Genomic DNA, 16,390 nt, shown 5'->3' with positions numbered 1-16,390 from the left:
CTCCAAGGGTTGTTGAAAAGGTGTTTGATTTTAGATTTTACACCCCTGACACTTCACTCTGAACGCCCCTGGAACATTGTTCAATATTCATTCAGAAAAGGTCACTGCAGCTGTGGGGAATAAAACCCTGACAGAACAAACAATGGGCTGTTGCCTGTAACTCTGAAAGCTTGGTGTAATTATCTTTCTGCCTGTCAATCCTACCAGAAATTCCTTAGTTTGGCAGAACCCATCCCTCTGTGGAACCATGACATGTTGTGATTACTTCTCAAATAAACACCTCTAGCAGCTCTATTCAGGGAAAGAAACATAAAGCAAGGAATGATTGAGTATAACTGGAAAATGAACAGTAAAGTCCTACAAGCAAGGGGGTGAAATTATGTTAAGTGGTAAAACTCCTGGAGATCTGATATGTCATTAGATCATATCCAGTAATCCTGCTTGGTTTGGGTACCACATTCTCTTCTGGTTGTTTTTGGGGGGTTTTTTGGGGTTTTTTTTGGGGTTTTTTTGTTTGTTTGTTTTTTTGTTTGTTTATTTGGTTTTTGTTGTTGTTGGTTTTGTTTGTTTGTTTTTGTGTTGTTGTTGTTGTTGGGGGTTTTTTGTTTGTTTTGTTTTGGTGTTTTTTGGAATAAGCATGGCAAAAGTTGGCCTTGTTCAAGGGATAAATTAGGGCAGAACGGTGAGGTACCATCCACTCACTCTGGCAGATCTGTTGGGATAAGTCTCCAGCAGTAAATACTTGTCTGTAGGTTGAATTTCACCACTGTGTGAATACTCAGAGATATCAGATGGAGAATGAGTCCTTTGAAGGTGCTTGCTATTTTGAAGTTGATGCTTCTCAAAGATCAGAAGGGTGTTCCTGAAATTTATGAGCACTCTTGAGGGCTTTGTAAAGGAGAGGATCAGAATTGAAGAAATGCAGCACGAAAGGACACAACATTCATTCCCCTTTTATTTTCCTTTTGCTTGAAAATGAGTAATGAGCCTGCTGGAAAACCAATACTTGAATAGTGATAAAAACACAGCCATTGAACTCTTATTAAAAAAAAAATCATAAAAAGGATGCAAGTCACATATGCCTTATTTGCCTTTGGAATTCAGCCCTACAGATGTAGGGAAGACACTGGAAAGAAGGGATCTCAATCAGCTCTGTTCTCTTCCAGGCTCTTGTTGGATGGCACAGACACTGCTGAGTTTAAGGGGTTTCCTGAGGAGTCAGAACCCTGAGTGTTCTTCCCTGTCCTGTTTCCAGGTTTTATTCCAGGTTTTATCCAGTGTTACTGCCACCAAGCAGGCTGGTCATGCAGCTGAGGAACACTCAGGCCTCACCAGCTGGAGCAGAGAAATGAGAGATTAATTCTGTGTATGGGAAAGGTCTGGAGAGCCAGGAGCTGCTGAGGGAGCTGGGGGTGTTAAACTTGGAGAAAACGGGGCTCAGGGATGACCTTATTGCTATCCAGACCCCTTGGTTTGGATAGGAGGTGTGGGGAGGTGAGGGTCAGCCTCTTCTCCCAGGCAACAAGTGCGACAAGGACAATCGGAAATGGCCTCAGGCTGCACCAGGGGAGGGTCAGGCAGGACATCAGCAGGAATTCCTTCACTGGAAGTGTGGTCAGATGTCGGGATGGGCTTCCCAGGGAGGTGGTGGAGTCCTCATTCCTTGGAGTATTGAAGAAACCACTGGATGTGGCTCTCAGTGCTTTGCTCTGGTTGTTGAGGTGATGTTCAGTCAGAGGCTGGGCTTGATGCTCCTGGAGGTCTTTTCCAACCCAAATGACTCAGTGATTCTGTTCCACACCACAGCTGATCCTTGAAGAAGCAGCCAAGGGAATCCTCACATGAGGGTTGTCCTCACCTTGTCATCAGCATGGTTCCATATTATATTTTGTACAAAGTATGTTCTGCATCTCGGTGTCAAAGGCAGCAGCTAATCCTCAGCTAGTTAAATTGATGTGACCAAAACAAAGACTTCTCCCTTCTTCTGGGAGAGGAGGATTTGAGCTACAAATATTTTTAGACTCTCTGAGTTGTCTCAAAGTTCATGCCCTCGCTGCTTTCTGCAAGATTGTAATTGAAAACGGCACATTTTTGGACAATGTTCCTGCAGCCCTCAATCATCTGAGCAGTTTGTCCTGGCTTCAGGGGGATGGTTCATGTGAGTGAGAGCTGGAGTGGATGTGGCTTTGAAAGTTCTGCATCTCTCTAATCTTTGTCAAATGTTTGATGAAGCTGGGAAGTTGCTTTTGCAGACAAACGTAGGAAGAACACATTTTTAGGAGGAGACTGGCTGTTCTTTTTGGCTTTGACTTATCTGCATATTAAAATATGCATGTTTGTGAGACTGAATCTTTTCATCTGTGTCCCTCTAATTTGCCATCTTTTGTTGAAACTGCGTATTTTCTTTCTTGATAACTCCTGTTACGAGTGTTATTGGAAGCTTGTAAAAAATTCTTTACTTCTAAGCCAAGAATTCACATAAAAAGCAAAACTGTTGTATAAAAGGCTGTTTTAAATAGATATTAGCAAAGTAATGAGTCAGGGAACAGTTACTTAATTAGCTGGAGACTTGTTATCTAACATCAGAAGAAATTCTTGTTGTGGAAGGCAGCTGAATTTGCACTAGTAGCACTTCAGATATAAATTCTAAATGTCCATCAAGATGAAAACACAAACTGCTTATCACTTAGGGTGCTGGTTAGAGTTTTGATTACAACATAATTAATGTTGGCTTCTGCCTTTTGGCTTTTGCCATTTGCCCCTGTGCCCAGGGTGAAGAACTGAGGGCTGCACTGTAGGAGCTGCATCCAAAAATCTATATCTAGAACTCATGTATGAGAATTTTTCTGTTAAATTTCCTCAGTTTCTACTACGGCTTTTTCAGTGAAAAGCAAAATGACTGAAAGTAAAATGATTTCACTGAAAGCAAAATGTTTAATTTCAGATTTCAGTTTCCCTAAGCAATTTCTCAAAGGTACAAAACCCAGCTGCAGTGCTGCTGGTATCCCCTTCCTCCATCCCTTATAGATTAAATCTCTTGAGTATTCTAGTTTAAAACATCTATGACTGAATATTAAAATTTTCGTACACTTTCTTAGAGGATATTGAGATTATTTATAAATACATTTTCAAAAGAAGGACAAAGGCTTAGAAAAGGCTTTGGTTAAAATTTTATTTCCCCATGAGCATATTTCATTTTTAAGAATAACAAAGCGAAACAAATGCTTCTGTTATTGCTTTCTTCTGAAGCTGAAAATACATGTTTGGACTGTGAACCAGGAGGTGATAAAGTGAAAGGAATGCATTGCTTTCTTTGCTCAACACAGGATTTTGGGCTCAGTTGAGTTGCCCAGGCAGGGATGTCTCAGGGCACTTGAGATGCTGTGAGTTTCTTACCTGGTTTCCAGTCAGTGCTGAATGACAGCACAGCCTCCCATTGATCCCATGCTGTATTCCTGTGGTTTTACAGCTGTTGCAAATGACATATCTCCTGTTGGTTCAGCTCTTCTGGGATCTGATCTTGGAGCTGTAAGAGCACTACAACTGCATTTCATTACCTGCTACAACTCAAGGCCTAATATTTCCTTTATATGCTCCATGATTTACCAGAGCTGTACTGATCTGCTTCATCAACAGTCTCCAATAAGCCTTCATTAGTGTTTGTAGCCTAGAATAAATAAATGATCTTCCAAATTTTATATTTTCCACAATGAATTGTTTCTCCTCTCAACCCCAGTGATGTTCTGCTATTTTGTACTTTCCTTCTAGGTTGGCTGTTACTTGAAGACCCCCAAGTACCCGATTTGGCTGGTCTGCAGTGAAAGCCACTTCAGTGTGCTTTTCTGTTTGGAGAAGGATTTGCTCAGTGACTGGAAAACGGGGCGGAGGTTTGACCTCTATTACTACGATGGCTTGGCCAACCAGGACGAAGAGATTCGCTTGACAGTGGGTATGAGCAGCTCCCTGAACCTGCATTTCACCTCTGGGGGGGGGGAATGGAGGGTCCAATAATACAAACGGTGATGGGTGCAGGCAGTGAGCATTAATTTGTGTGCTGTTGTCCAGTTTCCATAATTAGTTTTGGTGATTAATTGCATTTCGCAAGGAAGTTTTGAGGATCAGCTCTTGGAAGGGTTAACACTGAGCATGTGTCACTTTGTACACACTGGCAAAAATTCCAGTGGCACTGATTCCCAAGGAACAGGTTGTGATCTCTGGCTTATTCATACTCCCAGGACTACAAAATATATTTCTCTACTCCCATTCTCCTTCACGTCATCTCACTGTAGCAGAAAGTGCAGGTGTCCAGTTCCTCACCCTAAATGCCTGTAAGAAAATTATCAGAGAGGGTGAGGAAACATGAAATCCTTGCCTCCAAGGCAAGATGCCAGTACTCTGCTAAAAAAGTTTAGTTTCTTACCTGCCTGGAAGTGCAAGCCTGCAAAAGATCTTCCAACTTGTTACACTCCTTCTTTCAGGAAGCCATGCCAAATTACACAGCTGCTTTTACAGTAAATACTTCTTCACCTGGAAGGCATTTGGATGAGTATTCTGATCCTTAGAAAGCACCTACTTCAATACATTCCCCACCACTAAATCCCTGTTTGCTAATAATATCCTACTCATCTTTTGTTTTCTTTCCTTTGGTACATTTGTACAATCTTGCCTGTAATTCTTTGATAACCAAATTCCTTCTCAATCTTAAGGAGCCACTCTACTGCAGTCTGCTCTTTAGAAATAAGTTGTCTCTGTTCCTTATTTGCACCAACATCCAGGTTTTTGCACAGCATGGGTGTTGTATGTTCTGCTTGAGTTCGTGTGGCAAAGTTCTTTCTGTGCTGTGAGTGCTGGGAGTTTGAGCCCCTCACAAGATTTGGTAGTGAGTTCAATCATCTTTCTGCCTGGTATTTATCCTCTTACTTTAAAGAAAATCCCTGTCATTCTATTGCAGGGGTCACATGATATATTAGCTCCAAAAATTATCAATTTTCACAGGACTGTGGTTTCCAGCTGGTTCCCAGCTGGATCCCACACAAAAGTGACATGGATGACACAGCTCAGCACAAGACTAGAGACACATTTTTTCTATTGTGTTGTACCACATAACATCTGGTCCAAAACAGGTATCCAAATGTGTCTTTCCATCACCAGGAATGTTCTCAAAGTCAAGAGCTGCCAAGCCCTCTAAGATCCCTGGATGAGAAATTCCCCAGAGCACATATACATTTTTCCCTTTGCTGTCCAACCTGTCATGGCATTCCTTTGTGTTTCTCCTCAAAGCCAATATGTGCATGGAGTTGTAGATATCTCTTTGTTGTGTCCCAGTAAATCCTTTGTTATCTCTGAAATTCTGCAAAAGGCAGTAAAAATGCAAATACTTTCATCATTCCACAAAAACGTTGCCCTGGTTCTGGCTGTGCAGTAATCCCTTGCTAGGTCTGGAGAAAACTGTAATTACTTCACATTCAAAAAAGTAACACTGGTCAAATATCTAAACCCAGCACACAGGAGCAGATGGAAATATCAGAATGCTAAATATTGCTGGTATTTCCCTTGTGGAAATCCCAGCAAGAGGTGATGTTCAGGCAGCATCACCTGGAGATGCAGCATGAGGAGCTGGGTGCTGCCCCAGCCACATCTGCCTGCTGCTGGCTAGCAAAGTTGTTTGCTTTATTTGAACAAAAAGCTGAATTCCCTAAAGTGGGAATCTTGATTATAATTAGGTAAAATTACAATCAAGGTCACATTTCAGGAAATCTTAAAGAAATTGCACTGAGAATGAAAAGCAAAAAAGACTGAAGAGTAGAACTATATTTTGGGAGTAGAAGCAATTGCTACTTTATATTGGGTGTTTGCTCTGCTTCTCATAATTACCCATTTGCCAAAATGTAGACGAGAAACAAAATTCCTTCATAAAAGCAGGTTAATGACATCAAGATACGATTATAAAGAGACAATAATAATAATAATAATAGTAATAATAATAATTCTTTCCATTGGAGTAGAAATTTTGGATAGGCAAGGAAGAGCTGTAACAGTGCTGGCACTCAGTTTCTCACTAATTAAGGGTAGAATGTATATATTCCTTTTCTTTGACTCTTAGGTACACCTTTATACCTTTTTTCCTGTTTCTTTGGATGGAAACACTCCTTTCAAACCGTTTGATTGGAAGAATTCAAGTCTAAAAATGACAAAATTGCATCAGAGTTGGCCATGAGTGGGAAAAGCAGCCACACCAAGTGCCTGTCCTGCTATCAGGGCTATGGTCAGGACAGTGGCTTAGGTTGCACCTGGAGAGGTTTAGAGAAAAATTTCTTCACAGAAGGGTTGTCAAGCACTGGAACAGGCTGCCCAGGGGAGTGGTGGAGTCACCATTCCTGGAAGTGCTCAAAAACCTGTAGTCGTGGCACTTGAGGACATGGTTTAATAGTGAACATGGTGGTGGTGCTGGATGGATGTATGGTTAGTTTTGATGATCTTAGAGACTTCAGCTTCTATTATTCTAAAATTCTGTGTTACAGACTCTTCAAAATTATGATAAAAAAGGCTCTTTTAAACTTAAAAGATTCCTGTGTGCCTCTAAGTTCCTGAAGATCTAAAGGAAACCCACCAGTACTTCATGTACTTTTAAATATTGTCCGTCTCCCTCCAGAGTTTTCTGCATGTGTTTGTACCCATCAGATCAACACACAAGGGAGAGCCAGGTCCTGTCTGTGACATGAGAGAGCCAGCTAGATCTGAGACTGGCAGCTGTGAATGGTCAGGACAATCCCCTCCCATCCTGTCTCCATCAGTCTCACTGAAGCAGACCCAAATCCTGCACCCTGCCTTGGCATCGTGCTCCATTGGCTGGGTGACAGAGAGAAAAGGAGAAAGAGAAAAAAACACCAAACCCCTTGGTCTGCTGCAGTTTAAATGTCTGATTCCAAAACAGGAAACAGCTGAGCAGACTGACATCCAAGCTGGTGGCAGGATGTTTTGTCCCTGGGAAGTTCAGCTCTACTTTCACTGTTGACAGATGCCGTGGCTCAGACAGTGACCTCTCTGTTTTCCCTGGAGTGCTGTGATGGCCTCTCCATCCCCAAGGAATGTTCACAGCCTGGGGAGGCTCCCTGGGGTTCTGTAGGAGCCATTGGGGGTTAGGATGGTGGGGATGGATGGAGATGAGAGATCTTTGAAGCCAGGGCTTGGAATTTGGGGTTTATTGCCAAGGGCCTGTGTGCAGGGCCCTGCTGGGAGCTGCCAGCCACAGCTCGGAGCAGGCCTGAGAGAGGGAGAGAGGTAAAGAGAGTGGTAAAGAGGATGAGAGGGTGAGGTTCCCATTACAACACAATAAATCTTCTTTGGGTCATGGAACTTGGGGTTTATTTCCAAGGGCCTGAGTGCAGGGCCCTGCTGGGAGCTGCCAGCCACAGCTCAGAGCAGGCCTGAGAGAGGTAAAGAGAGTGGGAAAGAGAGAGAAGGCAAGAGTGTAGTATAGAGGATGAGAGAGTAAAAGAGAGGATAAGAGAGAGAGTAAAAGAGGATAAGAGAATAAGAGAGCTAGGTTCCCATTACAATACCATAAATCTTCTTCTGTGTTGAATATTCTGATTCTCACTAACCAATCTAGTACAATATACAAATCCTACAGCATTTACATACAGCCTGTAAGAATCATTACATTACCATACTGTGTTACATTTTAAACCCTAACAACTCCTCTTTGGGTCCCTTCTGCCAAGCTGTAGGGTCTGCTCTGACCCTTGGACCTGTCTGCATCATCAAAAGGGGATCTTCAGCTGGCCACACCATTGTTTTCCAGTTGTTCAGTAACTGAGGTATCTCAAAGCTTGATTTCATTTCAATCTCACTTATACTTTCCATATTCTCAAAATCTTTTGCCAGGCAATCATATTTATAAGGCTTTCCTGTTTCATCTTCCTCAGCAGTGTTCCACACAGCATCTTCTCCTGTCTGTGCACTGCTTGCTAAGCAGTAAAGGTAAAATGTTCTTTTCCAGGGTGGAATGGTCCTACCCCAGTTCAAACTGGACTCTGGATTTCCTGTTCAAGTGTAGCACCATCACTGTCACGTCTGAGTAACAAAATCACTCAGTAATTACAACATCAATTGCAAAATAAAGCCTCATGACAGCCATGCAGCACATGATTTCATTTTCTGATCTGTGGTTTTCCTTGAAACCATCTCTGTATGAGCAATCTAACCTGGCTCAGGCACAGTGGGCAGTGGTTGGACTCAAACCAACTGAGAGGTCTTTTCTGTGGGATTGTGTAGGAGGAAAAGGTTCCCCAGGCACTAAAAATGTCTATTTTGTCTCTGCAGATACAACTCAGGTGTGCCCTGAAAATAAAGAAAATGATCTTACTCCTCCACTTGAGCACTGTATTAGGACAAAGTAAGTGAAATTCCAGTTTTTCATACAGATGTTGACACAAGTAAAATATGTGGGGAATCTCAAAACAAAATTTTCAGCAAGTAAAGCTGAAAAGTTAATGCTTAAAAATCAGAAAGGATCTGACTGGGCCAGGCCGTGATAATATATTTTTCACATTTAATTGTGTGCTATTGTAATTAACATTGAACTGTCCAAGGTGTTCATTCTTAGAGGAACCTTCACCTCCATCACCAAGAACTGACTGAGCCAAATTCAGTCTGAGAGCACTGCTTGGTTGCAACTAAATGTAAATGTAAATGTAAATGTAAATCTAAAACTAAATCTAAACCTAAATCTAAAGATTCTAAATTTAAATCTAAAAAGTCTAAGTCTAAATCTAAATCTAAATCTAAAATTAAATCTAAATCTAGAGTCTTAAGTCTAAATCTAAACCTAAATCTAAATCTAGAGTCTAAGTCTAAATGTAAATCTAAATCTAAATAGTCTAAGTCTAAATCTAAATCTAAAAAAGTCTAAATCTAATCTAAATCTAATCTAAATCTAAATCTAAAAAGTCTAAATCTAATCTAGGTTTAATCTAAATCTAAATCTAAATCTAAAGAGTCTACGTCTAAATCTAAATCTAATCAAAATCTAAATCTAATTCCCAAAAGTGCTTGATTGCAGAGGTATAATGAGAAAAGGAGACAATTTATTCAATTTTCATCAGTCTTTTCTAAAGAGCAAAAGGGGGAATCTGGGTGTTATTTTCCGTGCATGAAGGCCCAGTGAAGAGTCTCAGTTTTCTGTGGAGAGCACAGGGTTTGTCAGGTTTTGTGCAGTCATTCCTGACAGCCCTCAGCTCCTGTTCTCTCCTTACAGACAAGGCTAATTCCTCTCACGTTGGGATTTTCATGGCCATTTTGAGGCCTATATAAGCAATTCTTCCAAATCATACTGAAGTTAATGGGAACATTTTCAGCTCAGTGAGACATGAAAGAAGAAAAATGGAGAAATTTAACTGGGCAGAAAATTCAGCTTTATATCAATTCCAGCCTGGCTTTGGAAGTTACTATCTGAATATCTCTGGAGCAAGAAGTAAAAGCCTCATTGTCAGAGACCATAACATTTGTTAAATTAGCCAGCCAGGCAGGTTCAGGTTTCTCTTGCAGTTTCCCTCCTGTCCTTGCTACAATTTGCTCTGCAAAAAAAAAAAAAAAATTCCCAAAACCAAAAAAAAACAGCAGAAAATAAATAAATAAGGACAGTGGCTGCCAGTATGTTGATCAGAAAATCACTGAAAGGTAGAAGAGGCATCCTGCAAGGTGACAGCAGTGACATCAGTGCAGCCTTCCTGCACATACAGATTTTATTGATTCCTCATTTCCAGTGACACATCAGCAGGACTGCAAACTAAAGTAAATAATGTATAACCTCAGAAAGCCCTACAGGGAGAATAATGCATGCAACTACTTAAAGTCTTAGAATATCTTCCATTCCTGGCATTGTGTCAGAGTTATACAGTGGTGGTGCTGCTGCTGTTTGTTTATTTTAAGTTCCCTGCTTTCATCTGCTTGAGAGGTAAATTACCAGCAAATTCCAGTGTCAATTTATTTTGTTTGTAGCATTCTCAGTCTGATTTACCCTGGGCAGGCTGGCTCCTTGTTTTCAGTGTTTTCCCTTTGCTTTGAGGGTATTTATTTAAGCGTGGCCTTGCTGCAAGAGGTTTTTCATGTTAAATTTTTTTCCTTTTTGTTTTAAGAACGTTTTCTTCCAACTACAGAACAGCATATAAGGAAAAGTAAGAACCAACCCAAATAACCAAATTTTAGCAATTTATGGGATTAAAAGAAAGAAGTGTTTTTTATGATATAACTGTGGAAAACTCCCCTAAACTAATTTTTATAAAGCAAAGAGCTGTTACTTATTTTTGAGGAAGAATTCATGATGAAGACTTCTCTCTTCAAAACATGCAGGATCATTTCTCAGGCAGAGTGGAGAATTCCACACTCTGGACAAGCAGAGCTGAGACAATGAACTATCATTAATTGGTTTTATTGTTAATTGAGAGTTTTGCTTCTATTCACATGCCTCAGTTCTGGTTTAGTCCATGACAATGGATTAAATTAAATAGATTAATTAAATTAATTAAATTAAGCCTATTGCTTACCCCAGTACCTGAGCACCTCACATCTGCCTGCTTTTTGTTCTCTTACCCTCTCCTAAAGGGAAAACTACGCTGGTAATAGACAGGTTTTGCTTTTAGATAATAGTAATAATAACAATAATAATAATAATAATAGTAGTAGTAGTTAAATTCTGCGTTTAGAGCAGGGAACCCTTCAGCTGCCTCTGGAATGACAGTCACCACCAGGTACCAATGTAACCTGCAGACGTCCAAAAAAAGGACAAGTAAAAGTGCTTTCTTGTGGCATTTAGATGATGATGATGATGATGATGATGATGATGATGATGATGATGATGATGATAATAATAATAATAATAATAATAATAATAATAATAATAATAATAATAATAATAATAATTTTGCACTTAGTTTTTAATAATAGTAGTAATAATCATTATTATTATTATTATTTTGCATTTAATTTTAATAATGGTAATACTCATCATCATTATTATTAATAAAATTATTATTATTATTATCAGGAGAGTTATTTTGCCTCTGCAGCAGGAGGAGCAAGCTCCTGTTTTCAGTCCCTGAAACATCAGAAGAGTTCAGTTCTGAGTTTAGAGCAGGGAACTCTTTAGCTGCCTCTGGCATGACCAGTCACCACCAGGTATCAGTGTAACCTGCAGGCCCCAAAAAAGGACAAGTAAAAGTGCTTTTCTTGTGGCTCTGAGCCCCAGACATCTGTGGCAGCAGAGGATTCTGCCCAGGGATGTCTGGAATGCGCATCCCTGGCTTGTTTTGGAGATGCCGTGCAGACAACTCATCCTGTTCTTCCCTGAGGAATACTCTTATATCACAGTGCTGATCCTCAGCACTGGAGGAAATAACATCTGTTAGCTCTGCCTGAGGGGGCCAAAATCTCCTCTGCTTTTAGAACCTGAATTTAACAGGATTTTTTGTTAACCCTCTGTGGTAGTGGGGCTGTGGGATCCATGAGTTCACCTGTGAAACACCCAAAGGGAATTTGGTGGATGAGAGAAGAGCAGATCCTGGGCATTTCACCCCGAATTATTGATGTGCTCCCAAACAATACCAAATTGTCAGCACAGGAGATGCTCCCTGAGTGCTATTCCAGACTGAGCATTGTTCAGGGCCTGACCTGTTCCTCTCCAGTTCCCGTAACTGCATGACCTTGGGTGAGGTTGTACTTGAGGCAGGTGGGTCAAATGTAGTTTTCCTTTTGCTGATCTGATAAATTATAATTGAATCAGCAGCTAGAAAAGGCCTCATATTGCAATTACACTGGGGCAGGAGAGTTTGGGGAAGTGATCAGCTGCATTGTCCAGGAAGTTTTGAATCTGTTTGTAAATATAATACTATTTCAGCATCTGTGAGTGAGATTCTTCCCTCTTTGATACCTTTTCTTGTGCAGATGCAAGAGGGGGAAAAATGTTTTAGACCTGTCTCATAGAAGCAAATAGCCAAAAGCTTCTTTTTGGTCTAAAAAATGGTTTGAAAATAAACCCAGGAGATGAGGCTGGTTCTTAAAACAACCTTCAGGCCTGCTTCAGAAATTATGCTCTGTTTAAGCTCTTTATGGAAAGCCAGTTTTAATAAAAGCCAGTTCCTCACTGCACAGTGATTAACAACTTTTACTAAAAGCAGAAATGGTGTCAGCAATGTGAGCAATCCCACAGGGCACAGTGCAGACTCATTTGGGGTTTTTTGGCCTCTGTGGATCCGTCTCAAGACTGTAATCACTCTGGTGAAACAGAAAGTTGCACTTTGGGAAGATTGTCCTCAAAGATAAGGGATGATTTGATGGCATTACCTTGACAAACCCAATGGGGACAGAAGGTGGCAGTTGTTTTTTCCATTTAGTTGTTTAAGGGTGACATTCTGAACTGTCTGACAGGGACGGCTCTCACCTCTGGCAAATGCCAGACTTAGGATGAATAACCCCAGATGAAACAAATTCTGCTTTTAATTAAGATGTCGGACATCTCTGCTGTGTAATCCTGCTCTGTATTCCTGGGATTGAGACAATCTTTCTGCAATTCTCAATTATAATTTTCTCAGCAAAGTAAAAAAGCAGAAGGAAAAATTTCACAACAGCCCTCAGATGGTCACTTCCTTTGAGACATTGCCCTGAAGACTGCAAGAATTCAGCTTTTGGTTTTGTTTTACACTTAATTGGCTTGCTCAGCTCAAGGACTGAGCTGCCATACCCTCGCTGACACATCCTGTCCTCAGTGACAGAAGGAATGTGGCACTGGCAGCTCCCTGCTCCCTCCACCCCCTCACCGGTGCCTTACTACTCTGAGACACATTTTCAGAACAGATATAAATACTCAGCACTGAGAATGCAACAGTTTATTTCCTAGAAAAAGTGGAGCGTGACCTTGCAGATGAGAAAAGCCACGGCCAAGGGTGAATCCATGCCATGAGGGGTGAGGTGGCTCACTTCAGGGAGGTGACTGTCCTGCTTTCACCAGGTTTTGGGGCAGATCTCTGTCTTTTGCCATGGTTTGCAGACACATTTTGTGGCAGATTCAGGATTAATGCCTCCTTTGCGTTCAGTCACATTGCTGAGGTGGGCAGCCAGTGCAGAGCCAGGAATAAGAAATCTGGAAGGTTCCAGAATCATTCTGGTCTCAGTGTCCTTCCTCAGGGTTATGCTGAAGGAGGAATAAGGGCAGAGAAAAGCAGAACTTAGCACAGGAAAAGCAAAACATCACCATTAAAGTGAGCCATGGAGCCAAGGTCAGGAGCAAAGAGAGGAGCTCAGTGAAGGGATCCAGGCACAGGATCTCAGAGTCACAGAGTTCCTAATCAGAGCTAAACAAAAATAACAAAATAAGCAAATTGCTTACTGACAGTGAGTATTTTGGGTTAATATTTATATAGGGTTAATTCTTGTAGCCATCTTGGGCATTCCCTAATTATTGTGTCCAACATGAAGGTCTCTGTTGTGAATCAGCTGCTTCTCTCTTGCCCAGAGAGGCTGGAGGAAGAGTCAGGACAGTGACCTCCATCCTTAGCACCTAAAATCAGGGTACAATTCCTTTACTTCTGCTCCATTCCCTTTGGGATGAGATTAGTTCCCTAATTATTGTGTCAAACATGAAGGTCTCTGTTGTGAATCTGCTCTGTTGCCCAGAGAGGCTGAAGGAAGAGTCAAGACAGAGAACTCCAACCTTGGCACCTAAAATCAGGGTACAATTCCCTCACTTCTGCTCTATTCCCTTTGGGATAGGATTAGTCACCCCAAACAAGCCCATCCCAATCTCTCTGAGCTTCCCTGGGTGGTTCAGGGCTGTGGGTTTGCCTTTCATATGATGAACTGATGGATGTAAATTATTTCATTTCTAGGTGGCAAGGAGCTGTCATCGACTGGAACGGCACAGAACCCATCTTGTGACTGATCTGAGCTGCACTTTATTTGGGAAGGAAATGACTGAATGAGCACATTCCTATTCCCACCAATGCAGGAAATAGGGCAGTTGGAGATGAGGAAGAATGACAAGGTTTGCAGGCTGGCAGAGTTTCACCTCAGTCACCTCGTGCTTCAGATATTTTGCTTTTAATATAAACAACACTGACGTAAATTCCTTGTCTCTGCCCTCAGCATAAAGCTCCTGAGGGCAGGCTGGGTTCCCACCACCAAGTCAAGGTTACAGATGAAGCTCTGAAGTCATCGACGTCCCCTTGAGGTCTCCTGCTGGATCCACTCTGTATCCTGCAATTGTTTGGAAGCATCTGATGGGAGATGCTGAACCCAGATTTCTCTCACTTTACAGCCTTCTCTGTCCTGCCTTGTTCTTCCTTGAAAAAAGCTGCAGTGCCACTATAAAACATCATCCAAGGAACATATATTCAGCTAGTTACCTGGTGTTAGCAAGCCTAAATAGGCTGGTGACCATCTGGGCTTTTTTGGGGAAAGCCTGGCCTATACCAAGTTCTTGTTGTGTCATAAATTTGCAGTAAGGATTGTGGTTGTGTGTTACCAGAATAATCCCGTGATAGTTCGTAGGTGCAGCTGGTGTGTAACAGTGCCTCATGCTGATATAGCTCATTTTTCTTTCTGCTAAGAGGCAGCTGTATCAGTGTCTTTACCTTGATGCCCTTATTTCTACACAAGGGTTTATTCACACCCAGGTGGCAGATCAGAGCTGCGATTTGCTTCTTCATAACTACAAGCAAACAGAAGATTTGTTAGTTTTGAAATTCAAATGGTGCCTATCTGTGATAAGTACCAGTTTCCATGGTTAAATAAAATGCATGTGCTGGAATGAGGGGCTGTGGAGATGGATACTGAGGTACTGAAGCCACAGTTTGTAATCTGATTAATTCTGCTTTAGCAACACTTTACCAAAATTGGGGCAAATTACTGTACAGAATGTTGGAAAAAATGCCTCAGGGAAAAAGGCAGATAAATGGTGTTTCTAGAGGTATTCCTCTCTTGAGAGTGAATATTTCATGAGAGTTCAATAAAGGACTTTTACTTCCTGATGTTTATTGTAGCACCTTCTTCCTAGTCAGTGTGGAAACTCCTCTGGGTCCTGAAAAATGGGTGGAAAATCAATTTCCAGCAAAAATTCAGTGTTGTTCTGGGTGCAGGGTGCCAACTGACTGTGAAAATGGAGATCTCAGGGAATTAGCACTGGAGTTAGATTTGAAAATCAACCTGAACATAAGGAAAAGGAAAGGTTGAGATGGCCTTTGGATGAAGATCTGCCTCTCCCTTTGCTTCCCATTCACATCAAACTGTCACAGAATGGTTTGAGTCGGAAGGGAAATTAGAAATCATCTTGTTCCACTCCCCTGCCATGGGCAGGGACACCTTCCATTATCCCAGGTTGATCCAAGCCCCATCCAACCAGGCCTTGGACACTTCCAGGGACCCAGGGGCAGCCACAGTTTCTCTGGGAACCTGTACCGAGGAAGAATTTCCTCCTAATATCCAATCTAAACCTGCCCCCTTTCAGTTTAAAGCCATTTATATGCAGTGAAGCATCTCAGGGTTGCAGTTATTTTATTTTATTTATTTCAGTGTAATAAAATCTGTTTGGTTTAGTTCACATGGATGAACTTAAAACTTTGTGAGGTCCAGGTTTCCCAAAGAGATTCAGCCTCTGAGACGTCATCAGCACCAGATCCATGCTCATTCCTGACTGCTGCCCCTGCCATCCCTGTGTACTTAGGGATGTGTTTCTTCTGTCACCTGCAGGTGGATTCAATAATGCCTTTAAGATACCTCAGCTTGAGCTTCAGTGTTTCTGGCAAATCCTAAACAGCCAAAGATCCCAGATGTAAAACCTTTTTTCCCCTCTTGGAAATTTCTTTATTCTATAATGCACACTTTGTTTCATGAAACAAATACAGTTTGATTTTCCCCCACCTGCCTTACAGGACATCCATAATATAAAATTTTGAGAGGTTCATTTGGACGGAAGATATTGTGGAGATGACAAATGTTGGAAGATTCTTGGAACAAAAAATATTCCTTACTGTTTTTTCCAGCCTAGTAAACCCACACCATTTATTTCAAAGCCTTAAACTGTGTCAGGTTGGAGATAAGGCAGAGATAAGGGCTGCTCTGGGGCAGGAAGAGCTGCTGTGGGACAGGCAGATCTGATCTCACTGAAATCTGGATGTCTGCAGTGCTGAGGTGTTCAGGGGATCTGTTCTCTGTCCAGAGGAGGGGAGATTCCAGGGTGTGGTGGAGCTTTGTTTTAGGATGAGAGAGTTGTTCCTACACAGGGATCCCAAGAAGATTGACTCCAGTGCATCCCACCCATGAAGATGTAAAGATTTTTAAGGTATGAGAAAGAGGATAGACTGTTTGGAAAATGTGGTTTATGGATTCTTGTGGACAG

At 41.5% G+C, this 16,390-nt stretch overlaps 1 protein-coding gene across 3 annotated transcripts in view; it reads left to right on the top strand.

The window, feature by feature from the left end:
* MINDY4 (MINDY lysine 48 deubiquitinase 4) overlaps positions 1–15,023 on the top strand; it is a 79,256-nt gene extending 64,233 nt beyond the window's left edge. For all 3 annotated transcript variants that reach the window (XM_026796092.2, XM_026796091.2, XM_005491435.4), the window contains exons 16-18: positions 3,769–3,949; positions 8,326–8,398; positions 13,884–15,023. In XM_026796092.2, the coding sequence (XP_026651893.2) occupies positions 3,769–3,949; positions 8,326–8,398; positions 13,884–13,932 (303 nt within the window). In that variant the 3' untranslated portion in view covers positions 13,933–15,023. The remainder of the gene's footprint in view (positions 1–3,768; positions 3,950–8,325; positions 8,399–13,883) is intronic.
* Positions 15,024–16,390: the final 1,367 nt, after the last annotated feature.

This window comes from Zonotrichia albicollis, chromosome 1 (genome assembly GCF_047830755.1).
Source record: "Zonotrichia albicollis isolate bZonAlb1 chromosome 1, bZonAlb1.hap1, whole genome shotgun sequence".
Classification (NCBI taxonomy): Eukaryota; Metazoa; Chordata; class Aves; order Passeriformes; family Passerellidae; genus Zonotrichia; species Zonotrichia albicollis.
This window is presented reverse-complemented; position numbering and strand designations above follow the sequence as displayed.